Source organism: Ruditapes philippinarum, unplaced genomic scaffold, assembly GCF_026571515.1.
Source record: "Ruditapes philippinarum isolate M1 unplaced genomic scaffold, ASM2657151v2 ctg20752_1_1_1_1, whole genome shotgun sequence".
Taxonomy (NCBI): Eukaryota; Metazoa; Mollusca; class Bivalvia; order Venerida; family Veneridae; genus Ruditapes; species Ruditapes philippinarum.
Genome location: NW_026867091.1, coordinates 490 through 14,165, shown reverse-complemented (window position 1 = coordinate 14,165; position 13,676 = coordinate 490). Strand labels below are relative to the sequence as shown.

At 32.1% G+C, this 13,676-nt stretch overlaps 2 protein-coding genes across 2 annotated transcripts; one reads left to right on the top strand and one right to left on the bottom strand.

Moving 5' to 3' along the window:
* Positions 1–768: 768 nt before the first annotated feature.
* LOC132734813 (zinc finger protein 320-like) lies at positions 769–4,275 on the top strand. The gene is made up of 2 exons (XM_060721665.1): positions 769–857; positions 3,147–4,275. Exons 1-2 carry the CDS (start codon positions 814–816, stop codon positions 3,763–3,765), a joined length of 663 nt encoding a protein of 220 aa, XP_060577648.1. The 5' UTR covers positions 769–813; the 3' UTR covers positions 3,766–4,275.
* A 123-nt stretch (positions 4,276–4,398) lies between these two features.
* LOC132734812 (uncharacterized) lies at positions 4,399–13,293 on the bottom strand. Its single transcript, XM_060721664.1, has 3 exons — positions 7,933–13,293; positions 7,319–7,498; positions 4,399–6,322 (listed from the first exon to the last, which is right to left on the bottom strand). Exons 1-3 carry the CDS (start codon positions 12,126–12,128, stop codon positions 6,154–6,156), a joined length of 4,545 nt encoding a protein of 1,514 aa, XP_060577647.1. The 5' UTR covers positions 12,129–13,293; the 3' UTR covers positions 4,399–6,153.
* Positions 13,294–13,676: the final 383 nt, after the last annotated feature.

The following is a 13,676-nucleotide window of genomic DNA, read 5'->3' as shown; positions in this document are numbered from 1 at the left end:
ATTTCAAGTTTCTGTGCAATAACTTACCTAATTTTAATATTTTACCTTTGTGAGAAAAGAATATTTAAATTAACTATATCAATCATAGTATAATACATTAATTGACACTGTTGTTTTAATTGACACTGTGATTTGCATATGATCAACATACAAACATAAAACTTGATATTTCATCAATTTTTAATAAGAATGTAATGTAATGAGGAAGTTGCTACAGAAAAACACACCAAAATTTTAGCGTACAGTAGGTTTATCGGAACAAATTAGGCGTACAGTAAGAAAACTGCAAATATTGTATATATTATCGGATAGATATGGAAAACTATTCTTGTATATCGTTTTTTTATCAAAAATAAACATGTTGGGACTTAAACTAATCGAATATCTCCTTTTAAAACTACTGATACACTATTCGTTTGCATGTGCATATCAGGTTGACGGTTGAATTTGCAGCAACAAATACCTCAATAACTTCCTCAGTACTATAAAATTTAGTATTTTATTTTGACGATCATGAACAATTATAAGTTCTGATCAGCATGCACAATGCTATTCTTCAAGAAATTACAATAGACAACAAATATTTGGAAAAAAACATGCTCATACCCACTTTCGTTTTCACTTTCGTCGTCCATTACGGCGTGTCGCATGAATTCACCTCGCTTAAAGAAGTATCACACCGCTATACGTTCGACCCCCTGGTAATGGGAATATTGAAACGTCGTTATAGTTAATAATTAAGAAATAACATCGGCCTGAGAGCAGGGGGTCGAACGTATAGCGGTGTGATACTTCTTTAAGCGAGGTGAATTCATGCGACACGCCGTAATGGACGACGAAAGTGAAAACGAAAGTGGGTATGAGCATGTTTTTTTCCAAATATTTGTTGTCTATTGTAATTTCTTGAAGAATAGCATTGTGCATGCTGATCAGAACTTATAATTGTTCATGATCGTCAAAATAAAATACTAAATTTTATAGTACTGAGGAAGTTATTGAGGTATTTGTTGCTGCAAATTCAACCGTCAACCTGATATGCACATGCAAACGAATAGTGTATCAGTAGTTTTAAAACGAGATATTCGATTAGTTTAAGTCCCAACATGTTTATTTTTGATAAAAAAACGATATACAAGAATAGTTTTCCATATCTATCCGATAATATATACAATATTTGCAGTTTTCTTACTGTACGCCTAATATTTGTTCCGATAAACCTACTGTACGCTAAAATTTTGGTGTGTTTTTCTGTAGCAACTTCCTCATTACATTACATTCTTATTAAAAATTGATGAAATATCAAGTTTTATGTTTGTATGTTGATCATATGCAAATCACAGTGTCAATTAAAACAACAGTGTCAATTAATGTATTATACTATGATTGATATAGTTAATTTAAATATTCTTTTCTCACAAAGGTAAAATATTAAAATTAGGTAAGTTATTGCACAGAAACTTGAAATTCTATCAAATTATCAATAGTCACGATAATATTCGTTTTGTTTATTCCATTCATTCAGTAAAGGTTTTTCATTTAATGATACATTTTTCTATTATTAATAACATAATTATGTTGTCAGAAAAAAAACACTTTATTAATTAAAACAGCAACATATGAGAAGTGGATCTACTATTGTATTACATGCACTGGTTGAAAAACACTTTCATCCATTCTTATGTTCATTCAATACCTTGAGAAGTACCTGTAATAAATTGTGTGTGTGTGTGTGTTTTTCTTCTTTTTTTTCCAATGGAACTTTAAATTTATAAAAAAAATACTGGTTTGATTTCCTCTATGGATTGGATGTTATATATTATATACAGAGCATATCATTGTGTATTTCAGTAATTCTGATGTTTGTCATTAGCTCTGTGCTTTGAATATATAATTATTCTACTCCATCATTAACAGCTTTGTGTATTTGCTTATGAAAGCATTCATACTTTTGATGATTAAACATATCTGCCAGTAGTTTTGCTTTTTAAACTAGGATTTCTCTGCAACATTTAATGTATAGTATTACCCATCTCTTTTTTTGTAAATATTCATTTCCACTTGGAGTTATTGTTACTGTTAAAGCAAGTGTACCATGTGACTAAGAGATTTGTACTGTTACAGGGCAACAGTACTTTTTAACAGTATAAAAATCTGGTAAAGTATTTTTTATGTAAATAAAAGTATTATACATTACAGTTTTTGTTTGGGAAATAAAATTATTAATACACAAGCTTTTATAAGTAACAGTAAAAATATTATCCCTCCTAAAAATACTGTTTCCAGCTAACATCTTGGGTAATAGTATTTTCCTTGGGATGATATTTTAACTGTTACCCACAAATCCATGTGATATTTATATACTTACTCCATAACCAGTGTGACTCAATCTTATATATACTCAATAGCTTATGTTTATTTGCACATGTGTCAGCATTTGTACTTTTGGTACTTTCCCTATCTGGCAGTAGTTTTGTTTGTAAATTAAGTTGTAATGTTTTAATTGCTCTGCAACATTTACTACTGTGTATTTTTTACATGTGAGCATCAGCTGTTCCTAAAAAAGACACTGAACTGATTGGTGTCCAATGACTGACTGAAGTCTGAAATTGAAGTTTTGTGTTTTTCCTGACAGGCCACAATTATGTGCACTACAAAAATAGTCTGTTCTAAGCAACATTTTAGAAAAGATGTACCACCTGTTTCTCAGTCTCTATCTCTAGAACAGCACTGAAATGTACTTTCACTGTATTTTAAAGGTTGTTTGAAATGTTCAATTCTATTTATAAATTGAAAAAAAAAAACCAGTTTGACAGCAGCATGTATAAAAGATCTTAGAACCTCATGAAGTAACACACCCCTTATATCACATATTAACTGCTATTTTTCTGAAATGTTCTGCTTTGAAAGTGAGTTAATTTATACAAGATTTCTTAATAGGTTTCTTAAATTCATTCTTACTTTTCTTGGTCAAATTCCTATTTTTTCCCTACTATTTCCTAATTTCTTCTTGAAACTCATTCCTATTGTTCCTGCTTGTTCATTAAAAGCCACTTTCAAGCCAGTTTGTATTACTCCTTATTACACATATTAAATGATAATACTTGTAGGTAATACTTCTATTTAAAATATACATGTTTTACTTTCAGTTCAGGAAGTGATGAAAATACTTGTGGTATATGTGGAAAAAGACTCAGTTGCAGGAAAAGCTTAAAAAACCATTTACTCATTCACACTGAAGATGGGAAATACCAGTTCAGCTGTAACATGTGTGACAAGTCCTACATAACAAAGGACCGGTTGGACAAACACATAGAAATACACTCAGGTTTTCAACATCTGTGCCAATATTGCGGGAAATCTTTTCAGACCAAGTATTGTCTGAAGCGTCACATAGATATAAAGCATTTAAATAAAGGGCCTTATGTTTGTGAAAAATGTGGGAAAGTATACAGCAACAGAGGTCATCTTCTTGGTCACCAGTCAGCCTGTCATGGAGAGACCAAACCATTTAAATGTGAAAAATGTCAGAAATACTTTAGTTACGAAAAAAATCTAAACTATCATGTATCAAAAGTATGTACTAAAGAAAAAAGAGTCGCAGCTATACACAAATGTGAGATGTGTGATAAATCTTTTAAAGCCAAAAGGTATCTCAAACAGCATAAACTGATTCATGCTGAAGGAAAGATTGTATGCCCTGTATGTGGAAGAAATTTCAGATGGCGATCAAGCTATAAAGAACATAAAAAGACTTGTCATAAGTAATATGAATTGTGATGGTTAGTAATCAGAAGGGTTCAATTTATTTTTCTAGCATTGCTTATGAATAGTCTAATCACAAAGATAGCTGTGTTTCTGTTAATATTTTTTGAAGCAGGTATGCATAAAGGAGTTTTGAAACATTATTTCCATGTCATGTGAAAAAAACATTATCTATTTCTGAAAATACCATCTTTGAGATTGGTTGGATTAAATTGTATCCAAATTTACATATATAACATCATTTCTTTATTTAAAGTTTATATAAAAAGGCTTGAAATTTGTTCATTACCTCACTGATACTTTGTAAAATAGCTAAATTGTAATTAACACCAGTTCACTGTTGTCACACACACACATTAGTATGGTACTGGTGTTATATTTTACCACTATTATCAATGTTCAATGAAAGGTGCTTACATTTTATACCTTGCTATTTTCCATATAAAAGTTTTCAATAAGATTATATTAAGATAAATCATATAAAAACACCTATTAGAGCCGTGTCCCGACAAAACCAACATAATGGGTTTGCGACCAGCATGGATCCTGACCAGTCTGCGCATCCGCGCAGACTGGTCAGGATCCATGCTGTTCGCTCACAAACTCTATAACAAATAGAGAAACTGATAGTGAACAGCATGGATCCTGATCAGACTGCGCGGATGCGCAGGCTGGTCTGGATCCATGCTGGTCGCAAACCCATTATGTTGGTTTTGTCGTGACACGGCTCATTTATTTCTATTAGGCTTTAATGTTTTTATGCTAAATTGGAGTAGAGAAATACTATTTTTAGTTAAATGGTTTTCCTTATTTTTCATTTATTATAAGCTTTGTTTATAATTTCATGAGTAACATCTTGCCAGTTAGGTCAAGTTTTTTCTTTCAAGGGAGAGTAAAACATCATGCATAGTCTGGCACACATTTTCCAGTTTAATATGTGTTAGTTGGTGAATAAGAATAGGCATATGTTGATATGCAAATTTGATGTTCATGGTTATGTTATATTGTTTATATTTAATTGTGTATTTTTTATATTTCAATGTTGTTTATTTTAATACCTGTTAATTTTTTTCTATTGAAGAAGTATCTTTGCAAATGGATATCCCCATAGACATTCAATTTAATGGAAGTTAAAAATAAACAAAGTAAAACAACAAGAAACACTTTTTTAAAAGGTGCCAAACCTTTTTATTCCTCTTTTCAGTCCATCTACATGAAAATATTTCACTTATTTGATCTGTAAATATTGCTGAATATTTTCAAAAGTTTTATACATAGCTACCCTTAGAATTTAAGGCTCAAATTAGGCATACCAAATACCTCAATTAATATTAAACAGTACAATTCTTTATTGTTGCCAAAGAAGTAGAAATGTAAAATGTTAAATAGTGATATAATATATATGTCTTTCTGACAGACACAATTCCCTCTTCACTGTGTAAATATTGTATATCCTTTAAAGTGATATAATATATTTTGAGTTAAACATTCCTTTTATTGGAGAGTAATACTTTTTATTACTATTTTTTATTTATTTACTCTTTTTGTGCAGGCAGCACTATGATCTCATTTTTATATGATATTATGTTTACAAATATTTCCAAATGCCATGATGGTTTGCAGTTTTTTCCAGTATAGTTAAGATAAAAGGCATTCAATTGTTTATAATGTTTTTAAAAGGCTAAATCAAGATTTGCAAAATAATACTTCAGTAGGAATAATCTTTGCAACAGCAGTAAATATATACAAAATGTTTTTTTGTAAAAATCTCTTTTTCAAAATTAAAACACTGATTTAACTATTTCACTAGTGATACTTTATGTTAAATGCTTGAAAACAGCCATTTAAATTAAAGCAGCATGCCTGCAGACTGGCCAAAATATTTCTAGAAAATCAGACTCTAGCAAAATTTACATATATTTTATGAAATGTAAAAAGATTTGAATGTCAAGTAATAATTCACATGGTATGCTCAGTTAATGACTGATTTTGCAGTATTCATCACAATATTTCTACTTCACTAATCCGATAAGGATTTTATTTGCAAACTTTGAACTATTTAGTAATTTAGGTAGATTGTTACATTGGCTTGTACAATATGTAAATATCTTTCCTTGTTTACTTCTACCTATTTTAATACTAAGTACATTTTCAATATTTTTCATAAAAATTACCATGAATCTTGAGTCATGCTGCTTTAACTTATAATCCATAGTACTTGAAAAATAATTATGATTATCATTATTTTTTAGGAAATTTTAATGTGTAAGAACTGCAAACTATCAAACTCTAGTCATAACAAAGATACATTGTTTTAAATTTCACTATTGTGTGATATGTTCATTTAACTTTCAATAAAGCTGTTAAAAGAATCAAAACTTTCTTTTTGGGTTATAGGAGCATATCCTCAGTTAGTCCTAAACTTAAAGAAGGTAATATTTGACTTTCATCAATTTTGTAATGAGTTCGAACCGATTGCACCCCTCTTGGTCTTTCTCCAAACTTTCGCAGTACGCCTTTTTTTGTTTTCCCAGACACTCTGATATCAAATTCATGGTCTCTGAAATATTACATAAAAAGTATTTTATTCATAAAATGAGGCAAGTTTTTAAAATTTTACTTGTTGGATAAACTATTAATAGAAGACAATGAAAATTGGTTAATAATATTTAAAGGTAGACTTTCAAGTTAACCAGACAGATCTTGACCTTCAGTCATAATGACTTTGACCTTAAAACTGACTGACCTTAAAGTCAAATTATGGAAAGTTTGCTTATAACTTTGCTATTAATTAATGGATTGACTTCTTTTTAAGAAGCAACATTCTTAAGGATAAGGCCTTCATGTATATCAAACTCAAAATGACCTTGACTCTGTAGTGACCTTGATATTAAATGTTAAATTATAGAATTTTCACTGCCTTTTTGCTGTAATTGACTGTGACTTGGTAATTAATCAATGGATTATATTCACGCTTGGACAAAACAACCTTTTGGAAAAGACCTACTAAAAGGCTGAACTGACCTTGACCTTGAGCATTAACTGACCTTGATGATAAGGTACTAAAAGGCTGTACTGACCTTGACCTTGAGCATTAACTGACCTTGATGATAAGGTGAAAGTATTGTTTGATTAAGTTGTCATAATTTTGTTATGTATGTACGGATTTGATTCATACTTGGACAAAACAACACTTGTGTGGATTAATTTATATATGACCTTGACCTTTCAATGACTTGATCTTTCATTATATTTTCTTAACATTGTCATTTAAGGAAAAGATTCATACTTGGACAAAACAACAAGTGTGAATAGACAGACCTATTAAAATAAACAAAAGGAAATATTTAAATTTGTTTTCTTTAATTTTCTTTTTAAAATTTTGTTTGAACAGTATATTTGTTTGCTGTAAGAAAAAAAAGTCGAATGTTGCTTCCGCCCGGCGATATCTCTACTTAAAATTATACATTAGAATGAAGCTATAAATTTATTGTTTAAGATATTTATTATGTAATCATGTTAAATAAGAAAAAAAAAACTAATAAATATTGTTTACCTTATAGTTAATGAAGAAATTTTCTGTTCAGGAACAGGACTTAATTTAATGCCCGTTGAATTCTCGATGTCTGTGGTATCATTGGTATTTTTTGAACTGTCTTGGTCAGAAGAGAAACCTCCATTTAGATCACTGGGAATCGTGTATGCCCTTGACTTTGCAGTTTTCATTTGAAATGATCTGAAATTATGTATCGAAGAATTGAAAGTTGTATTCTTTACCCTTTAATATTAGAGCGCAAGTAAAATATTGAATAATTTTATTCCAATATTTGTTATGTTCCAATAACTGTATTTTTGTTCCAATCATTCAAGCACTGAATTCCCGTTTGCAGCACGTTTATGCTGCATTGAAGCAGACATAAGAAAACATAAGTGACATAATATATTTAAGGAAATCCTTTACAAAGAACATGTTTTAAAATCATTAGCATTGAATAAAAAGAAATATCTATACAAGAAATATTTTAAACATTATAATATATACTCCAAATTGAAAACGGTCCTTGTGACTTTTATCACTGATAAGACTGAAGAAAAAAAGACAATAATACAATCCTATGTTATTACTGAAATGTCATGTTAAAAGTGTCTTTGATTGGCATTTTATCTCACCTTGTTGGCTTTAGCCTCATGGCATGAAGCTCTGATATTTTTGCCATATCCACTTGCAATGAACTCCCTGATGGTACACCATGGTTGTTTTGTGAGCGTTCCGCAAGCTCCCCCATAAAGTTTTCAGCTACTAATGTGGAAACTGATCTCCAGTTGTAAGTTCCAGTAATAGTAAGGCCATAAAGTAGCAAATGTACATCTATACTGCACACTAACCCCTCAAATGTGACTCGTGGAATTCCTTTCACATACTGCGAAACAGGAGGAAACTGATCAAACCTGTAGCCTTCCAATAACCAATTTCTAAATCTCATGCTGCGCATACATCTCTCTTTAGCAGAAATTCCTGCCATATCTTCAGCCTCATGCCACTCTCGAAATAGTTTACAGAATCTGGCCTCTTCAACATTTCCGTTTGATACAAGTTCCACTTCCACCTCTTTACTGAACATCGTTCTGACATAAGGGTCACTTTGCTGGTGCATTATTTTACCGTCGTGTAGCACTTCAAGCATGGCGGGTGCCAAATCAGTTTTACCAGACAAAGCAACTCTTTTCCATGCACTTAAACTTACTTTGCCAAGATTTGAACGAATCAATTTTGATTTGATGTTTGTACGTATATGGGTTCCATCCATTAAGCAAACTTCTTGCTGTTGACGCTTCTCATTATATACGGGTGAATAAACTGGTTTAAAACTTAAAATTTGTTCAGTGTTATTTTCAAAAGCAGAGTTAACAGATATTTCTGTTGAAACATGAGTTTTTGAACTTTCGTACCAGGACTGTTCTTCAGCTTGCCAAACACTTTTGGCATGGGAAACTGCTACAGCGTCCTTGGGATATGTTCTTTTCTGTATCTCGGCTATACAGAGAGATTTCAAGGTTACTATCTTCCTTGAACGTCTTGGTTTCTCTTTTGTTTCAATGGTAGAATTATTTCCCAGCACTGCACAGAGGCAATTGATTTTTACAGATTTCCTTAGACTTTGTTTAATTGCCGCATTCTTTCCTGACAGTTTTATGTTTATGTATTTTACAATTTCGTGTAGTTCTTGTCCAGTGAGTTCACTTTTCATCAATGATGCTGACTCAAAGATTTTTATAAGGTCTTCTTTTATTATATTTCTCCATTTGGATAACCTTTTTGAGGAACAAAGCAGCTTATAAATGACTTCATAATCATCGGCCTGTAAAATTAATGTCTGCAATTCTTTATTTACTGAAGTTTCAATTGCTCCATTTTCTTCATTATTAATATTATCTGAATCTCTATTACCAGGATTTGAATACGACTGTGAAGATAAATGATCATCAGGTTGGTCAACAATTTGTTGTAATATCTGAACAACACTTTCATCAAGTTCATTACAGTCAGTTATTTCAGTATTATCAGCACATTCAGACTGTGCATTAGCTTTCTTAAAGATAATATCCACTTCACTAATAATTGGTTTAATGCCTCGCTTTTTATTTACTACTTCATATCTACCATAACAATCTTGTCTTTCACCAGTCTCATCGGTTTCTGGCAGTTGTTGTCTGGTTACACTACATTCGGCATATGAATTGCATATAGCTAAGATTAGTTCACGTTTTGAAAGCCTTTTTACCTTCAACCAAAATTGCCTTTGAAAAGCAAACAATGTGCTCGTGTTGTTGTCGGCATCAGTGTCTTTCAGATGTGCGAACTGACCATCAAATGCTACACATGGTACATGAAGTCCTGAAGCTTGACATGAATCCAACACTTCATCTAGAATACGTCTTGAAGTCCCCATGGTTAAACTGTATCCTTTGAATAAGTAAGATATAGGCAAACCATGTCCTACCTCCTTCTTCCAAGTTCTGTTCATGTCACTTACTAAATGGATTAGAACTTCAGATGAGACTGGCTTCTGGAAACCGAAAGCATTCATAACTAATTGCTTGCCTTTATGTAGGCATTGTATCATATCTGTAAGTAGAAAAATTTCAGTCTCAGCTGTATTTCTCTCCCTGCTTGGTTCATAATACGGAGATACTGCATCGTCATATTCATCATGGCTCACTTTTGCAACTATTGATGGTACTTCACAAATAAACTCGGCATTTGATGCCACCTTTTGTATATTGATTTTGAGTGCCTTTACAGCTTGTGAAACCTTTATCGGTCTTCTTGGTATGTCTTGGTAATAAATTTCATTTACCTGCTCCAAGGCCCTTTCCAACAATTCCTCATTCTTTGACATTCGGAACACAGTTGTAGATTCTTTACTCCAACTTATGTATATATGCTCATCCGATTTTAAAACGTGGGCTTCTGTTAGGTTTTGAAGTACATGCCCTTGTTTCATCTCGTAATATACTGGTGTTGACCCAATATAAGATGAATAGGGGCATTTAATTTCCACAGACAAAACTGATTGTCTACTAGTGTCACGTAAACTGCCATCAGGGGAAACAACAACCAAACTTTTGCCGTTTTCATTCACAATTTTGTATGCACCTTCTTCATAGAATGTATAATTTGGGAAATATGTAGGCATCACTTTGCACACAAAAGTTGCCACAGCGTTAATTTCATTTTCAGATCCGTGTGACATTGCATCTCGTTGAGTGTTGCTGACTTCAGGAGCTATTTTTCCACCAACGACAATATCATAGTGTTCTTTCTGTGCTACAAGAGTATCCATACCGATTGCTCTGTGTAAAACGCTTCCTGTTACTTTTACAGATTTGCGTAATTCAAACCATTCTTCAGTTCTCTGTTTCAGTATTTCTGTATGTTCTACTCTGTTGGGTTCAATTCCGCATGTTCTTTTAATTTCTTCAGGTGTCTTAAGCTCCCTGTAGTTTTGTTGAAAATGCAGATTACAAGTATTTACTTTAAACAAATGTTCCTTCTTATTCAAAATGGCACAAAACCGGAGAATATCATTAACAACTTGAAGCATATCTTTCACACAGATACTAATTTGATACTGTAGAGTCCTGATTTTATTCAAAGCATATTTGAATTTACCATCATTTGAATCTTTTAATTTTTTCTCAAGTGTGTTAACATACACTTTCTTTTTTGCATATGTTTTTCTGAGCGATTTGATAGCATTACCAATGCATCCAAGAACCTTTTTACTCATTTTAACTATTTGCTCCCTTTCGATTGGTGTTATCTCATTTGCGTTACAGAATCCTCTTTCATAGATGTCTTCAAACAATTTAATCAATTCATCTATCAACACGCATCTGTGTTCAAATTCAGATTTGATATCAGACAACTTTGGCTCCTCCTCTTTATCTAAAAGATAAACATCTGCAGAATTCGGAACAATTTTTTTCCCGTCAAACATAACGATACAAGACACATCTGGATTAGCCTTTGAATATAATTCAATATTTTCATGGATAATGCCAGGTTCCAAATTTCCACTGAATGCTATATCAAGCGGGCGAAAATCGTCTAAGGTACGCTCAGATGGTACAGAAAAATTGATATCAGTTTCCAAAGGGTCATAATTGCCCTTGGACATGTCACCTTGAACAACAAATCCCCTGTGTGCAAATCCGCGCATGAATCGCAAAAACTGGTCCCCTAATAATCTTCTCCCAGTCCAGAAGAATTCTTTTACTTCATCGGAGTATCTCATGCCAGACGTATTGCTGCACGAATGCCATTTTAATGTATCTTGAAATAGTTTGAAGGCAATATTGTTAGTTGAAAAAGCACCTTTCTCAACAAGACATTTTAAGAGATCAATTGTTCTTTCTAATTCATTTTTTTCTTTGTCTCCTGAATAATCTGATCCAAAAGCAAGTTTTCTTTTGCTTTTTTTTTCTGAAACGGCAACTGTTGGAGATTTCTGTAAAAATTGAATGACCATCGGAGAAGGAGAAATTGTAACACTGACTTCATTTTTATTTGGAGAGAGAAATATTTGAAGACTTTTAGCAGCTGCAGGTGAATTATATTTATAGATTCTTTTCTTTGCTTTGAACGGTGATGGTGATGTTTGAAGTTTTCTTTTGCGTTGACATTTTTTATAAAGTCTCAAGTGTGATTTTTTCTTATAACGTGGCATCTTTAAACACTGGAAAGAAAAAAAATGAGTAAATGTAAAAAGATACACATGGTAAAAATATATTGTATTCCTAGAATACTTTCGCGGAACAATATTTCGAGTTTTTCTTGAGGTTGGCGTTTTTGAGGCAATCATATTGGCAGTGAATTTCGCGAATATTCACAGACACTTGGGATGTGGAGCTCAAAACGCATTTAAAATCCAAATAAATGCATATTTGTCAATCCCAGCATATGTACTGATCATTTATCAAAAAAACTAAAAATAAGCCGTTTTGAAAAAAAAACATATTTCAACGTCTATAATAATATATTTTTATCAATATCAAGAGCAAAAAAATCAAATGTCAGACATATCATGAACGGAAGTGGAAAGTAAACTTCAAAATTAAATTGCACAGATTCTTTAGTAATAAATTAGACTGCAGAAAAAAAAACTTAACACAAAGTCCATGCTCAAAAGGAAATATAAATCACAAACAAGATACAGTACAAAAACAAGACTCTGGTTGTATAAAAGGGCGACACATTTTTGGAATGAAGATACAGTAGCTATGAACGTTTTTTTTAAAATTGAGAGATGACAAGAAATATAGTTATATAAGATCGTAGAGTAAAGGTTACTTTTTCCAACTCCTAATTATCACAGGATAATTATTATTAGTTATTCAAATTAAGTTCAAACACTTATACGAGTATAGATGGTTATACGAAACTTTTATTTCAAGTAAATAAGAAGAAGTTTATTTTTTTCAGAAATCAGGAAACGGACACATATAATGCAGATCTCTTAATATAATCATAGGAAAACATGTACAACAGATGTGATAATGAAGAAATATCGAACCTTTAACAGCGTACAGTTATTTTATCGCACCAAAACCCAGCGTACACTAAAATATTTTGACCAGTAAGCGTCTATGTATATCGGAGCACAAAGGTACTTGCTATGCAACTAAATTATGATAACCCTTATAGAATAAACAAGAAAAAGAAATAAACTATATTAATATAAGCTTGTATTAAGCGATTTTATTCACCGACACAAAATTGGTTGCCGTCAGTTTACCTTCAATAACTTTTTTAATTATGAATTTAGGTCTCTGTTATTTTGATGAAATGTGTGTCGGTCCCATCTTCACATCCTCAATACAAAATATGCAATTGTAATCGAAGGTTTATGAAATAATTAATAAAAAAACACTTACTTTGACGTGTGTTTACACGGACAAATCCGCCATTACGACGTATCGCATGAATTCACCTCGCTTAAAGGAGTATCGCACCGCTATACGTTCGACCCCCTGGAGAGGTGTATATCGGCTATTTAACACCGGTTTGGAGTTTTGATGCGTAGGAATTGACCACGAAGGCCGTAGGCCTGAGTGGTTAATTTTGTCGCATCAAAACGACAAAACCGGTGTTAAATAGCCGATATACACTTCTCAGGCCGATGTTATTTCGATTCTAACACGATAAAATAGGGAAAATCACTAAACTTATTTTACAAGCGGAAATAACTTCCGGTGCCGATTTTCGTATAACGCTGTTCGATTTTCGCACCCTACTGTTGCGAAGATATAGAAATTATCAAACAAAAGAAATAATAAGAAAAAAAAACGTTATTTTATCAAGTTTTCAACAATAAAAACTTACGTCGTATCGTGTTTACATCAGTGCCCCA

What these genes read in the sequence shown, in the direction of transcription:
- LOC132734812 (XM_060721664.1), bottom strand. Translation starts at nt 12,128, where the DNA reads ATGATTGCCTCAAAAACGCCAACCTCAAGAAAAACTCGAAATATTGTT. An exon ending in ATGAGGCTAAAGCCAACAAG is followed by an intron (nt 7,499 to 7,932) that starts GTGAGATAAAAT and finishes ACATAATTTCAG; the next exon opens with ATCATTTCAAATGAAAACTG. An exon ending in ATTTCTTCATTAACTATAAG is followed by an intron (nt 6,323 to 7,318) that starts GTAAACAATATT and finishes GTAATATTTCAG; the next exon opens with AGACCATGAATTTGATATCA.
- LOC132734813 (XM_060721665.1), top strand. Translation starts at nt 814, where the DNA reads ATGCGACACGCCGTAATGGACGACGAAAGTGAAAACGAAAGTGG. An exon ending in GAAAGTGAAAACGAAAGTGG is followed by an intron (nt 858 to 3,146) that starts GTATGAGCATGT and finishes TTTTACTTTCAG; the next exon opens with TTCAGGAAGTGATGAAAATA.